The 16570-nt window shown below is 38.1% G+C and overlaps 1 protein-coding gene across 1 annotated transcript; it reads right to left on the bottom strand.

The window, feature by feature from the left end:
- Window positions 1-674: 674 nt before the first annotated feature.
- Window positions 675-7330, bottom strand: CCDC71L (coiled-coil domain containing 71 like). The gene has a single exon (XM_079149859.1). It carries the CDS (start codon window positions 7181-7183, stop codon window positions 6476-6478), a length of 708 nt encoding a protein of 235 aa, XP_079005985.1. The 5' UTR covers window positions 7184-7330; the 3' UTR covers window positions 675-6475.
- Between the last annotated feature and the right edge of the window lie 9240 nt (window positions 7331-16570).

Here is a 16570-nt window from a genome sequence, read left to right on the forward strand (position 1 = left end):
ACTCCCAATCCTTTCAATGCCTTGCTTTCTAGAATAATCAACAAGTTCTTTCTGTAGGCAAGGTCTTTACTATGTTAGAGATCATTTCAGTGCAGTTATGCCCACAGAGTAGAAAAGAAACACTGTGAAGCCCCTTTCCTCAAATATATGGTTTTATGGCCATTTAAATTCATGGGGCTTGGGTTAACAAAAGTCAACATGATTCCCAGTCTCCGAGTTGGTTTTGCACAGAGGATGGAAAAGAAAGTAAGAGATTTTACTTTTACTAATACATAAAAGATTTCTTTAAAAGTTTCAGTTTTAAAATGATGAGAAAAGAATGTGGGGTGGAGAGAATGTCTTTCGTTTCATGATAAAACCAGAAGGAATAAAATTTCTTTAGCTTTGAAGAATAAAGGAAGCATAAAAAGAATAACAGCTGAAAAGCAAACTTTTAAAGAAGACAAATTTTAAGACAGTTCACATAAATTGTTACAATCACTTTGGAAAATGTATCTCACAAAGCTGATCACTTACTATGATCCTGTGATCTGACAAATTCATTCCTATAATATATGCTGAAAGAGAGAAGAGAGTAGGGGAGTGGATACTTGAACATGTAAAAGACATGTCCTAGAATATTCACTGAAGCTTTATTCACAATTCCCCCAAATTGGAATTTACTCAAATGCCCATTGAGAGTTTAATGCATTTATTTTGGAATATTCACACAACAGAATTCTACATGCCAATAACTGATCTATAATTACATGCAACAATACAGATGGAACTCACAAGCATAATTTTAAATGAAAGAAACTAAGCACATGACACATAATCCCATTTATATAAAGCCAAAAAATAGTCAAAAGTTATTTATGCTGTACGAAGTCAGAATAATGATTATTGAGTTGCAGGGAGGAAGCAAGAGTGACTGACAGAGGCATTAGGAGGTACTTCTGGGGTATTAGTAATGTTTGTGCTAATCTGAGTACAGGTTCCACAAGTCTATTAAATTTATGAAAATTCACCAAACTGTACACTAACAATATGTGTACTTTTGCACATATATTTTGCTTCAGTACTTCTTTGAATCTGTGAGACTCAGGATAATAAATTATATCCGTTCTTTCCTATACTCTTTAAACATTGAAAGAATAAATAGTTGAAAAACATCTTGAGAGAAATACATATACACTTCATAGTTAATTTTACAACTTGAATGAATCTAACTTTCCTATGAGTACTTTCAGAAGCTAAGTCAGTCCAATAGAATATTTATTCAGATGTGCAGGGCTAATCATATTGTTTGGGGTCATGATCATCACCTTCAAATCGGGCCTTGAGTGTGTTTATTGTGTTACAGATAAGGACTTAGAATATTTACTAAGATGTAAGAGCACTGACAGCAAAAACCCACTGCTTTTGTGAAATCTGCAATCAGTCTCAATTTTGAGGTTTTTGTACCTTCACTACTTCCATATTATGCTTTTCCAAGAAATTATTTTGTGTCAACTTCAGATACTGCACCTTGGGCTTGCTCACCAATTTAGACCATGATCTGTTATTCTTTGTGTTAGGAGGAATCAAAGCTAAATTACTGGCTTTTATCCAACATCTAAAACTGAGTGTGCCAGTGCTTTGAAAATGAGGATATTTTTACTTTTAATAATAATTCTCTGCTGTTTCAAGCACAGTTATTGTATTTTTTTTCCTTTAAAACCTGAACACTAACTTCATAAAAACAAATTCTATGTTGGTTCTATGCAGAAATATTAACAAGGTTATTGAACACTCCCTACTGAACTTACTCTAAAATTTTGTTTTAAAATTTCTTGGATCAGCAGCTTTGTTCTATTGCTTTTATACATGTTCAGATACTTCATTTTGTTGTTGTTGTTGTTGTTTTGTTGATATAGGGTCTTTCTATGTTGTCCAGGCTGGTCTTGAACTAATGGACTCAAGCAATCTTCCAGCCTAAGCCTACTGAGTGTTGGGACTATAGGTATATGCCACCATGCCTGGCTTAATTCTCAGACATTTTAAAATATATGATGGCACATTTTAAACGTCTTTCAGTGATATGATAAAAAAAATCAAAATTCTAAAAGAAAAATTCTAAGAGCAAAAATTATAATAAATTGATTTTACCTAAACTTTGCTGCTAAAAAACCATTTTGGCAGGGCTAAAAATATAATTTGTTTTCAATTTAATTCACCCATGAATTACCTTATCTTAATTTGTCTCACAGCTTTCCTAGTCCGTGATCTGTTCTTGGTTGGTATGCTGAAAAAACTGGAGAACTAAACTCCCAAGGGATCACTCTCAGTATACATATTTATGCTCAGCATGTATACTTCCAGTTAATAGCATTGATTAAGCACTTCCTAGGTCTCTAGAATTATCATCCCTTCCAATACTTACAATAACTCAATATTTTACTAACTACATTTGCTAATGAAGAGGCTAAGGCACAAATAATTATTTACCTAGAGTCCCAACACTTGTGAGCCATGAAACCACTCATGATAATTCCAGGCCTGGCACTATGACACCACAGCTATTCATTTTGCTACCTCCATCTACTGATAAGAACTTGGGTATGAAGGCAGTTCAGCCTACACAGTACTATGAATCCTGACCTTGCTGTAGAGTTTGCTAATACTCCATATCTGCCTTCTAGACTATAATGAAAATTCTGGCGCTACCCTTATTTGTGGAAGTCTTTACTGCTATTCATATAGACCACTCTTACTTTCATTTACAGTATGAAAGAATAGGAGATTTAGATCTTTTATCACCACCACAAAGGATTTAGAACCCTGAATTATGACGCATTCTTAAAGGGGTCTATTGCTGGCTGAATGGGTAAATGGCTTGCAATTGAAGCACCATACTAGAGATTCACAAGATAACCAATGAATCAATGGAAGATAAGACTCCCAAGACAGCACAAAACAAAAATCTTGAGATTTCTAGGAGTTTTAAGTTGATAAAAGTCAAAGTTTATCAAATTATAAATTGTTTTCTGATTTACTTTAAGCACAAAATCCCATTTCAAAAAATTTCAACCTAATTAGAAAAACTAGACATTGTGTATTCTCTAAAATTTATTTACAGTTAATAAGTTAAAAAGCAAAGTACAACCAAATTGTAAATCTTAATCATATGCACATTAAACTTTCCAGGGAAACACTTCAGTTCTACTACAAACAATTGCTTTCTAATGCAATTAAGACATAACAGTTTATCAAAAAATATTTAAACACACCAATAAAGCAAATGTTAGGTATATATGATCATTAAAAATCACCAATTTAAGGAGTGCTGTTGCAACCCTTAAAACAACCCCAAAAAAAAAAAAAAAACCTTTTGAGTTCAAAGTTGCTCAGACTTTTTGTATTCAACTATTTTAAAGATATTTTATTGAAGAGATTTCTGAAAAATAGCACTAACATTTGCACATGGCAAATCAACAGGTATGTGCCACCAGCTTAAGTTACATTTGTCCAATAGAGTACTCAAACAGACAAAAAATAAATACACGCCACAACAGCAACACTTTGCACTATCAATGAAGCTTGCCCTCACAATCATGACATTACTGGTTTTAGTGACATAAAAATGCGTTACTGGTTGATAGGAAGGAGGATAAAAAAAAAAATCAAAAGGTTATTTGATGTGCCAGTCACATTTAGGCACTCAAAAGTCAAAAATCAGAAGTATGGCAAGGTGATAAATTTCCTCCTAGCTTCCTCTGCTTGTGCCATATGAGATATGTGAAGGCAAGAGAACAAATAAAGATCATGGGACTTCTTTTTTAAAAAAACTATACACAAGCTAAGCTACAGACTCACTTTAGAGACAATTAATGGATGCCTCATCATAAAGGCCACTATGCCAATTTTCTTTTCACACTCTGCCCGTAGGTACCCATAAAATACTTTCACTTTCCTATTAACATACTAGTCAACTATCAGATGTTTTCCACATTTTAGAAGTTGCAAGATAGGCTTTGCTAAAGAAAACTTGGCAAAAATATTTCTTACATCTTACTTCATAAACTAGAAACAGCATGATTTTTTTAATCGTCCACATGAACCACATTGAATTCAAGATGGGCAATCAAATCCAAACTGAAATCAGATAGCCCAAATAAGCCAAAAAAGCATTTATGCACATTCAAGTGCACTAAAGTAACAAGGCATGAGAGGAAAAAATGTCCATTATCAGTTAAAATAAATGCAAGGTGTCACTGGTTATGTTTCAGTTGTGTGCTGAGAAGTTATTCTCTCAGCTAATTTCAAAATCCTCTGGGAAACTATCTAGATAAGTTATATGTTGAAATTACATTCTAATATGGCCATTGGATTTTCTTTTTTAATCATTATAAAACTATATACAATAGTGAAATGGTACAAATACTTTTATTCAGGTGCTACTTAGCTATAAAAGTTAACAATATATTTTTGGAAAGAAACTGCTATGTATCTGAAATACAAATGGCAATGGAAGCTAATGACCCAAAATATGTCTCAGCTTCCTATCACACAACTATAATTTAACACTCTCCATCTTCTAAGTAATTATTCACTTTTTTATTTACTCATGTGACAGTATTTGAAACAATGCATCATCATTGAGTAGTGAATAAAAGACTATGAGGCTTACTGGGAAACTGGCATTAAGTCATATATATATATGTATAGATATAATTTTTTTTTTACAAAACAAGAACACAGAAGTGAAAGTCACAACATTCCTACTATGAACTATTAAACTTAAAATAATCATCAGAAAGCTATGCCATTTGAATTCTAGGAACACAAGAGTCAAAATCACAACTCTCATTATTTTCCTAATAAGCTGCCAAGCAGAGATAAACCTTAGTATTGGGGGTTTCACATGCCAAGTTCCAGCCCTGTATGCTTAGTTCCATGGCAGAATACTTGAATTTGAAATAACTGTGGTATAAAAACACTACTTGACCCTTTAGGTATTGCAGTAAAAGCTGGCTGTGGCACCACTGTCTAATAACCATTGAGTCTTGCTGCCACCATTGACCAAAGGCACTTGGATAATCAAGAATTCCACACTAGGCCATATGGTATACACACTATTACAAAAGTGTAAAAGAAGGGTCAGTACTCTGGGTGGCTTGCCTGTTTGATTTCTGTGGCCTTCAGCTATCAAACAAAGACTGCAAACATAATTATGAATGGAAAAAAGATCAAAAAAAAACTCAGGACAAAAAAAGTCAACTAATTGTCATAATGTTTACAAATTTGATGAATATTAGTCTTGACATTTCTTGTTATCCAACAACAAAAACAAAGAAAGAAATCTATTTTGCCCAAAGTAACTTCAACCAGTTACTTGATACCAAGAAATGCCTCCACCCTTTCCTAGATCATGTTGAGGTTTCTAATGGGTATTCTGTCACTTTATTCACAACATTGACACACATTCATCTCTTCTATGCAACTGCAATTTTAAAACATATTATCCTCTCATTAGTCCTCGATTTTTATGTTAGACCACTTCATGAGGCCAGATCATCTCCAATTGAATTCCAGTCATTCCTGCAACCAACACCAGTTCTTCACTGTTTTTTTTTTTCCCAATCACAAGCCATGTGGTTTCAATGCACTTCAAATTTTATTCAATTAAAAAAAATTCAACAAGTCAACTTTTCATAAACAAAACTTTGTGTATTATACCATTTTCTTTAGGAGCTCAGTAAATAAAAACATTAAACTTTAGAAACATCTTTAAAATGTTTAACCAATTGGACTTTACATCTCTTTGTTTGTAATCACTGAGCCCATAAAAATCAAAGCCATATAAATCCTTGCACTACTAACAATCAAGCTTGATCCTCTCAAAAAAAAAAAAAAAAAATCCTTGGTCAAAGCTTTGAAATTCAGTAAAAATTCAGAAACGAGTGGGATTCAGAATACCCTGAGCACAAACTAGTGCAACACCACAAAACATGTTTGATCTTCCGTCCAGAAAGAGGGGTGGCAGTCAAAAAGAAAAATGGAGGCGGGGGTTAAAGAGCAAGCAAATTCTGGCTTTATTACACAAGCACGAAAACAAATTCCTTTGGAAAAGAATGACTTCTTCGGAGGACTTCCAGACCAGTGAGGTAGAGTCCGAAAGGGAGAAAACCAATCTGCCCCTGTAGTCCTGGAAACGTCTCAATCTGGGGTTAGGAAGCAAAGGGACCTCCCCTGCGGGTCCAGCGGTCTCCTCCTTCGCAGACGCGATGCGGGGAGGCAGCACGGGGTACACCTGTCCCGGAGTTCCAGACGGCGGGGTCGCTCCCCGGGGCTCGGGGCAGGGAAAGCATCCGGGGACTTCCTCGCGCGTAAAGTGCACTAGGGGACGGTCCTGGCGGGGTCTGTAAACACTCGACTGACACTTGTTCATTTCTCCAGGCGGAAGCTCCGTCCAGGGCCGGGGGCGGGCAGGAGGCGCCCTCGGGGCGGCGCCTCAAGCCCGGGGCACCGGGAAGCGGCGGAGCCTCACCACGGGTTCCAGGTCCACTCGCAGGACTTGGCGCGCCTTGCGCCGCGCCGCCGCCAGGCTGCGCTCGCCCCACACGTCGCCGCCGACGCGGATGGTGGGGAAGGTGGTCAGCGTCGGGGTGGCCGCCCTCCAGATCTCCTCCAGGGTGCGGCCCCCGAAACAGGGCCCCGGCGCCACGGGCTTCACCGGGCAGGAATCCTCGGGGGCCGGAGGCGGCGGCGGCGGCGGCGGGGGCAGCCGGGGCCGCCTCCTGCCCGCGGCGGCCGCCCGGGCTCCGCGGCGCCTCCTCCTGGCGGCCGCGCGCGGGGCCGGCCGGCGCGTCAGGCCGCGGGCGGTAGGGGGGTCCGGGGGGTCCGGCACCAGGGCCCGGCAGGAGGCGTAGCCGTAGACGTCCTTGCTGCGCAGGATGTGCGGGGAGAACTGGTGCTTGAGGCTGCAGAGGAAGCTCCAGAGCTCCGCGTCCGAGCTCATGAACTCCGTGCTGCGGGGCATGAACAGCTTGAAGGCATCGCCCAGCGCCTTGGTGCTGTCGGCCAGCGACAGTTGCGACCGCGAGTACACCACCTTCTCCTCCCGCGCCTCCAGCCCGGCCCCTCCTCCCGTTCTAAAGCCGCCGCCCTGGGCGGCCGCGGCCGGGGGCCGGCGCCGCCGCCTCTTCACGCTGCGCCGCATCGGAGGCCACTCGGGGCCGCCCGCGCTCGCCTGGTCCCGCTGTCGCCGCCGTGCCCGCCCGCGTCTGGCTTGGCTCGGCAGCGGCGGCCGCTGCTGGCGCCTCCCGCCCGGCGCGTCTCTCGCTACTTTTCTCGCCTCCGCCGCCCCTCCCCCTCCGAGGGCGGAGGACGCGGGTGGATATCCTGCCGCCCGGTTCAAGATGGCGGCCGGCGCCCACCCCTGGGCTTTGTCATTGGACGGCGCCTCGCCCCCCTGGTTTCTCTTTCTTCTCCTCTCTTGCCTCCTTTCACCCTCTGCCTTTCTTTAAATGTGCCCGCCTCAGGCCCCTCCCACCGCAGCCCCGACTCCACCCATTGGGTGCTCAGAAGAGGGGCGGGGACTGAGGGGGGAGAGGCCAGTTGCTGGGAGATGGTGCTGGGGTGGCTGGTGGTGGTGGCCCCTGAATGCCAGTCAACAGTTGGGTGGGCGTATGAGAGTTGCCATAGGTAGAGTAAGAGTGGATGTCAGCCACATCTTGGGGAGTGAGTGGATGTGCAGTTGTGGGTTGAGCTCGAAGATCTACCAGTCTGAATAACAAAGGAAGATGTCCCCAAAGAATGACTAGTATCACAGCTAGGGAATTTGGGCTTAAGTCTAGAGAAGATGGACCTTTCACAATTTCCATCTAGATCTTCAAAGGCTTCTATTGGCACCTTCATTCTAAACTCTTCCCTTTCTTGATCCAATCCATCTCAAGAAACCAGTAAACATTCAGGTAATGTGGGTGGCATTGGCAGGATTGGCTCCTCCGGGCAATGGAACCATTCTGGTATTTGAAAGAGATTCTGCTAATCAGGAAAGCAAAGCCTCTCACGCTTTATGAAAATAAGAACTGTATTCAAGTTGATCAAAGATCAATTACAATAAAGCCATTCTACTTAAAGCAAATATCCTTATTTTTTAAAATATAGTTGTCAGAATACCACTTCATATTTCATTTGGTTTTAAAATGTCTCTTTAAAGCACAATCCCTATCATTTGGAAAGAATGGATCATCACATATAATCAATGAAATTTTGTTGAAAGGAACGCATTGTTAAGAATTCATTTCCTTTTGTATTTGAGGGGAGAATGGTAGATGTTCCTTTGTTGTCTTTTCTAATAATCTCCATACTGAACCCAGTGCTTGTCAAATAGTGGGCACTCAGTTTGTTGAATGACTTAATGAAATACCACTGATTATTTGAAATGGAATGAGAAAGAAAGTATTGAAATTGCTTTGAAAGGATAATTCCATATTTGGCATTTATATTACTATTTTCTCAGAACTCTTAAGAATTTTTTTCTTCCAATGCTGGGGATCAGATCCAGGGCCTCACAGGTGCAAGACAAGTGTTCTAAAATCCAGCTATATAACACCTCCACTCAACCCCATCCCCACCCCTGCAACCCACAAGATTTCTTTTAAGTTTTTAAGGTTAAAAAAAGAAAAAAAAAATCTCCTTATACTCAGAGTTTTTAGCTAAATTTTACCCTTCAGTAAGCATATTATTTTGCAGTAGACAATGAATAAAGTACAGAATTTTTGTGACTTACCCCTAGTTGCTGATGGTTCCCTTGACTATGTGAGCAGAAAGAGACCTAGTTCAATCTCCTTATTTCACAGATGAAGAAATTTAAACCCATGGAGTTTCATTAATACAGCTTGCTGATAGCAGGACTGGGACTCTAGGTCTTTCGATTCCTAATCTGGTGATCTTTATATTTCACTGGTGGTTTTTCAAATTATGCTGTCGTAACTTAAGGGGGATCAATAGAAAATGCTTCATGCACTAGTAGGGTGACCAAGGGACAGAACTATACCCCTATTCCTACTTCTACTCCACCCAGAATTGAGCAGTTTTTATCTCTTATATTGGATTTTGATAATATTTTGTTTGGAGCAGATAACACTTTGTTAGTTCAATAAAAACTAAAGCAAAATAATTTGAAAGTTGCTTCTCTACCCCAGAACACCTTCTCCACACAGTGGGCTTACAGCAAAAATAAAACTTTTGAGTTCAAAACAGTTCTCGACCTACCAAAATCATGATAACTTTCTGAAGAGAAAATCATTTCCCTAGAAAAGCATACTCTGATTTCAGAGCCAATTACCAACTTCCCAACCCCTTATAAAAAGTGATATTGCAACAGCTCTTTACTGCACAATTAGTTGTCTTAGAATTTCTGAGAATACATAGTAATATGAAATTAAAATAACTTCCATTGGAATATCCCTGGATTGACACAGAAAATCTCACAGAGCAAACAAGTAAACTAAATAAAAAGAAAGTAAACAAAATGAAAGAAAAAATTAGGTTAAATATAGTCTGTGCTTCTTATATTGCTATTCTCACCCTTCCATGTTAATTATAAGTTCTTTAGGTCTTTTGCCACATAAATATGTATGAAGACTTACAGAACTCTCATCAATTAAATACATTTTTTCAACACAATTTTGATTCTAAGAAAATAAGATCACAATAAATTGTTGCATATTGAGTTTACTTTGTGATGTTCATTCATTGAATTTACTTAACACTAAACAATATTTTTGTGAAATACTTTTAGGAACCAGCGTTATGTTAAACTACTTACACTATTTTACACTTTTAAATTTATCTATTTGCTCTATTCCTTTTCCTTTTTTAATTTCTTCTTGAGTTCCACATTTTGGTTAGCTCAAGTATTATAAATGGTTCCTATTCATTCTTCATAGTAAAATTTATACAGAAAATATATTTCTTCTAGTTCCTGAGACATCAAGTTTAAAGTTGACAAATGAAATTTTAATTCTTGAGGAATGATAGTTTACAATCCTCAGTTTATCCCTTTACCTCTCAAGGATAATGCTTCCTATAACTGATAAATAAATGACAGATAATATGGATAAGCCAAAAACCTATGTGCATCTCTTTTCTGTATTTATAATTTATGTTGTTAAAGAGAATCCAAGCTGGGCATGGTGGTACACACCTGTAACCCCAGTGGCTCAAAAAGCTGAGGCAGGAGGATTTCAAGTCAAAAGCCAGACTCAGCAACTTAACAAGACTTTAAGCGACTTAATGAAACCCAGTCTCTAAATAAAATACAAAAAGGGCTGGGGATATGGCTCATTGGTTAAACCCCTCAGGGTTTGATCCCCAGTACCAAAGGGGGGGGAGCAAATCCAAGCAAAATAAAATGATTAGAAAAGTTATTGTCAAAATGGCCATACTACCAAAAGTGTTATACAGATTCAATGCAATTCCAATTAAAATCCCAATGATGTACCTTACAGAAATAGAGCAAGCAATCATGAAATTCATCTGGAAGAATAAGAAACTCAGAATAGCTAAAGCAATCCTTCGCAGGAAAAATGAAGCAGGGGGTATCGCAATACCCAAACTTCAACTTTATTACAAAGCAATAGTAACAAAGACGGCATGGTATTGGTACCAATATAGATCAATGGTACAGAATAGAAGACACGGACACAAACCCAAATAAATACAACTTTCTAATACTAGACAAAGGTGCCAAAAATATGCAATGGAGAAAAGATAGCCTCTTCAACAAATGGTGCTGGGAGAATTGGAAATCCATATGCAACAGAATGAAACTACACCCATATCTCTCACCCTGCACAAAACTCAACTCAAAATGGATTAAGGACCTTGGAATCAGACCAGAGACTCTGCAGATTATAGAAGAAAAAGTAGGTCCTGATCTTCAACATGTCGGCGTAGGACCAGACTTCCTCAACAGGACTCCCGTAGCACAAGAAATAAAAGCAAGAATCAATAACTGGGATAGATTCAAACTAAAAAGCTTTCTCTCAGCAAAGGAAACTATCAGTAATGTGAAGAAAGAGCCTACAGAGTGGGAGAATATCTTTGCCAATCATACTTCAGATAGAGCACTAATCTCCAGAATCTATAAAGAACTCAAAAAACTCTACTCCAAGAATACAAATAATCCAATCGATAAATGGGCTAAGGAAATGAACAGACACTTCACAGAAGAAGATCTACAAGCAATCAACAAACATATGAAAAAATGTTCAACATCTCTAGTAATAAAAGAAATGCAAATCAAAACCACCCTAAGATTCCATCTCACCCCAATTAGAATGGCAATTATCAAAAATACAAGCAACAGGTGTTGGCGAGGATGTGGGGAGAAAGGTACACTCATACATTGCTGGTGGGGCTGCAAATTAGTGCAGCCACTCTGGAAAGCAGTGTGGAGATTCCTTAGAAAACTTGAAATGGAACCACCATTTGATCCAGCTATCCCACTCCTTGGTCTATACCCAAAGGACTTAAAATCAGCATACTACAGAGATACAGCCACATCAATGTTCATAGCTGCTCAATTCACAATAGCCAGATTGTGGAACCAACCTAGATGTCCTTCAATTGATGAGTGGATAAAGAAACTGTGATATATATATATACAATGGAATATTACTCAGCCATAAAGAATGATAAAATTATGGCATTTGCAAACAAATGGATGAAATTGGAGACCATCATGCTAAGTGAGATAAGCCAATCTCAAAAAACTAAAGGACGAATGATCTCGCTGATAAGTGGATGATGACACATAAGGGGGAGGGTGGGGGGAGTTAGTGTTAGGGTTAGGGTTAGGGTTAGAGTTAGGGAGGGGGACAAGAATGGAGGAAGAAAGGACTGTTTAGAGGGAAAAGAAGGGTGGGAGGGGTGGGGGGGAAGGGAAAAATAATAGAACGAATCAAACAACATTACCATATGTAAATTTATGATTATACAAATGGTATGCCTTTAACCCATGTACAAACAGACAAACAACATGTATCCCATTTGTTTACAATAAAAAAAAAAAGTTAAACATAAAATGTATCTCATAGCTACCTAGGACCTTTGCTTTGATATTTCATTTTTATAAAAATAATTTGCATCTTGAGACCAAAAACAATAAAAAGTATATGCAATACTTTATTATTCCATTTACATAATTGTCTAGCAAGTGCAAATTAATAATATTTATAATGATCGGATTAGTAGTTACCTGTGGGGGTGAGGATTAACTGGGAAGGGGCATGAGGTGACCTTATAAAGTAATGGAAATTTTTTTCTTTTTTTTTTTTTTTGAATTTGTTTGTTAGTTTGGAACCAGGGATTGAACCCAAGGGTGTTTAACATCCCCAGCCACATCCCCAGCCTTTTTTTATACTTTAGAGACAGGGTCTAAAGTAAGTTAGACCCTAACTAAGTGCTAAGTTGCTTAAGTCTTCACTAAGTTTCTGAGGCTGGCTTTGAATTCATGATCCTCCTGTCTCAGCCTCCCTAGCTGCTAGTATTACAGGCATGTGGCACCGTGTCTGACCTATATCTTGATCTTGTTACAATTGTGCATACATACATCAAGTTCAATCAAACTGTACCTTTAATATTTTTGCATGTTACTTACTATGTGAATGTTGTACCTCAATAGAAAAGTTTTTAAAAGTATGTTGCAAACATCAGCTCTATAATCAAATAGATGTAGAATCAATACATCTTTACATAAAATATTCTTGGAAACCTTTTAACCTTTTTTTTAACCTGTTTGAGTCTCAGTTATCTCATCTACAAAACAGGTGTAACCTCTACTTCAAGGATTAGATGAGATTATATCTGTAAGACTCTATAGTGCCTGGAACACAGTAAGCATTCAATAAATTATAGCTCTGCTTATTTATCTTAGCTAATTTTGAAGATTGTATTTGATTTAACCAATATATTTCAAACTGTATAACAGTAGATTTTTTTTAAAGTGATAGAATCGACGAGGTGAAAATCAAAATGTTAAGAGCTAAAGGAAACTTAGAGATTATCTAATGAGTCCAATAATTTTAATTCAGATGAGAATACTGAGATGCCAAGAGATCTGCCCAAGGTCACAGATCTAGAGAGTGGAAGACACTGAACTAGAATCTAGGTCTCTATTAGTCCACAGTTGTTTCTAACATTCTAAATTTTGTATTTAACCCAAGAAATTAGTGTTAATGTTAGTATAAATGATATTAAATACAAAATGATACATTAAGGAAAAATTCATTCTTTTTATTAGACCCATTCTAAATCAACTGAGATTTTTCTACAAATGTTATCTCAAATCTTTTATAGGCTTAATGTGAAATACATGAGGACCATATAAACCGAGGGGATAGAACTTACAGAAAGATGAAATACATGTACTTTCCCTATACCCACAAACTGAAAGTAAAACCTCTGGACATTATATATAAAGTAAATAGGAGAAGACTGAAAATGGAAAGAAGGCAAACAGGTTTGGAATCTCAGAATCCAAGGAAGGGCATTGCAGTGAGTTCCTTGTGTTTTCTTTTCACTCCTTTCCACATCCATTTGAGGCTGGGTACTAGAGAAGCGAGCAGTCCAAAAATGCCAACAGATGCAAATATAAAAAGCCCCAAGAAAATCTTGTTTCCTATAACCATGAGACCAGGTAAGGGCAGCCTAGAAAGATAGAAACCTATTAGAAAATAATTGTCCACCTCCTGAAAAACATCACAGATTAAAAGTTATGACTTCTACACTTGCCAGCCTATAAAAGTAACCCCAAAACCTCTGCAGGGGTGGTGTCACCCCAGACTAGCTTTGGAATCAGGACTTCTATCCCTGCTAGGCAGTAAAGAGACAATTCCTCACTCACAGTGGAGAGCAGTAACAAAGCATTACTCCTCCTCCTGTCCCTACTGGGAAGCCAGAATTCCTACCCCCATCCAACAGTAATGAGGAGCTCCTCTCCCCAACTTTGGTGTCATAGGAAGCAGAATGGGAAATCTGAACTCCTTCCTAGCAGTACCAGTGGAACAGTGTCAGAGAAAAATAGCTAGAGAGATTTAAGTAAGATCCAGAGTTTTATAATGTAGTACCCAAATGTCAGTTTTCCATTGAAAATCATGTAACAGGAAGATCTCAAACTCAATGAAAAAAGAATCAATAGATGCCAACACAGGAATGAGAAAAAGGAGAATGAGAAATATTTTAAAGTAACCATCATAAAAATAAGCAATTATAATATTTTTAAATGAGCTAAAGATATAGAAAAATCTCACAAAATAAACAGGAGGTACAATGAAGAACAGAATGGAAATTTTAGATTTGAAAAATATAACCACCAAAATAATAATCTCAGTGGATGGGTTCAACATTAAAATGGAGGGAAAAAAGGAAAGAATCAGTGAACGTGGAGATAGAAAATAGATATCATTCAATCTGAACAGAGGGAAATTATCTGAAAAAAAAAGGATCAGGAGGGGAAGAAGAAGGGGAAGGAAGAAGTGGAGGAGGAGGAGGAGGAGGAGGAAGAAGAAGAAGAAGGAGGAGGAGGAGGAGGAGGAGGAGGAGGAAGAGGGAGGGGGAGGAGGAGGAGGAAGAAAGAAGGAGGGGGAGGGGAGGAGGAGGGGAGAGAAGGAGGAATAAGAAGAAGAAGAGGAGGAGCAAGAAGAAGAAGAGGGGGAGGAGGAGGAGGAAGAAAGAGTCTCAGGGACCTGTGAGAATATAAGACCTAATATTTGTGTCATTGCAAATCTAGAAAGAGATTCTCAAAAAAGAAAATGGGGCTGAAAAAAACACTGAAATAATGGCTGAAAATGTTTCAGATTTGCAAAAACATAAATCCACAGATTTAAGAACAAAACTAAACAAAATAAATGCAATGAATTCTACATCAAGGCACATCATAGTCAAACTTCGAACATTAAAGACAAAGAAAAATATTGAAATCAGATTGATTAAAAATGACACTTTTAAAGGAAAAACTATTTAAATGACAAAAAGTTCCTCCTCAGAAACTAGAGAGGCCAGGAGACAATGGTTTCATCTTTTTTCATTTGCTAAAAGAAAATGTAACTGTCAACCTGAATTCCTACATCCAGTGAAAACATCCTTTGAGAATGAAAAAGAGATCAAGACATTCTCACATGAAGGAAAACAATTTGTTACCAGCAGATATACTCTAAAGAATAGCCAAAGGAAGTTCTCTAAATAGAAAGGAAACAATAAAAGTATTCTTAGGAACATTGGGAGGGAAGAAAGAACACCATGGGCAAAAAAATGAGTATAAATACTTCTCCTTTTGAATTTTCTAAATTATGTCTGATGACTGCTATAAACCGAATGTTTGTGTCCCCACAAAATTCATATTTTGAATCCCTACTCCCCAAGGGGGTTATCAGAATAAAGGGACATAAAGGGAGATGAGATTTCTGTATTTCACTATAAATGGTAACAGTGACACCCTTAGACTGGAATGTGTTATTTACACAAAAAGTAACCACTGTAAAAGCTGTCCATAAGGAGAGATACTCAAAAACATTATAGCTCAAAGTAGAATTTCTAAAAACTGTTTAAATAAATGAACAGAAAGGGAAGAAAACATAAAAGAAAAACAGAACAAATGTAAAATAAACAAAAGCTAAATCTATAGTGTAATGTGTACCAGTACTTATTGACAAATGATTGGTTAGATCAGAAATTGCCCAGTTGGGAGTGAACCAAGAAATTGGCCAAATCACAAATTTATCTAGACCTAAAATTAACCAAAATTCTTTGATCTGCTGGTCTAGTTAAAAGATTTTTCTCATGTGTAGCAAATATCTACTTCCATTTTTTTTCTCTTAACCATTGACCTGTCTTCTAATGCTTCATATAACCAATCTTGAAATGTTAAATTTAGATCATATCAAAATATCAGTGTAAACAACTTCTTCATGTTGTTAATGCACATTAAATTTAAAGTCAGCAAAAGGCTCTTTTCTTCCCCATATGAATTACTCCAAAATTATGTGTGCCTTGCACTTTGCCATACTTGGAGGACTTTCACTTTATCCCTGTTAAATTCAGTTTTGTTAGTTTCAGTCCAACAGCCCTACACAGTTTTGAATGTGAATTCTGTAATGTCTGATTTTGATGAATTCTTTCATCAAATTAAACAAGCATCCTTACACTTTACACTAAATCATCAATGCCACTACCAGTTGGAACAGACTCGATGACAAAGACCTAGGTCAGCCTTCCGGAGACTTGAACATCCTGGTACACAACCACTTGTAACCACTTTCTGGGTACTGCTGGCCCATCTGTTTCAAGATTGTTTTATGGTGTTATCACCCAGTTGTAATCTCTTATCAGGGAATATATTAAAAGAAGCATCACATTTTTATTAAATACAAAATATACTGTGACTATGGACCTTTCCCTAATCTACCAAACCTGATATCCCTATCAAAAATCAGATGAAATCACCATTTAGTATTTTTATAAGCTCTCAGACTGATGTCAAGTGTAGACCCCACTTGTGCAAGAATAATTTGCTTAGTAATTTGGAACTCAGCTCTAA

The sequence above is a fragment of the Sciurus vulgaris genome (genome assembly GCF_902686455.1).
Source record: "Sciurus vulgaris genome assembly, chromosome: 8".
Classification (NCBI taxonomy): domain Eukaryota; kingdom Metazoa; phylum Chordata; class Mammalia; order Rodentia; family Sciuridae; genus Sciurus; species Sciurus vulgaris.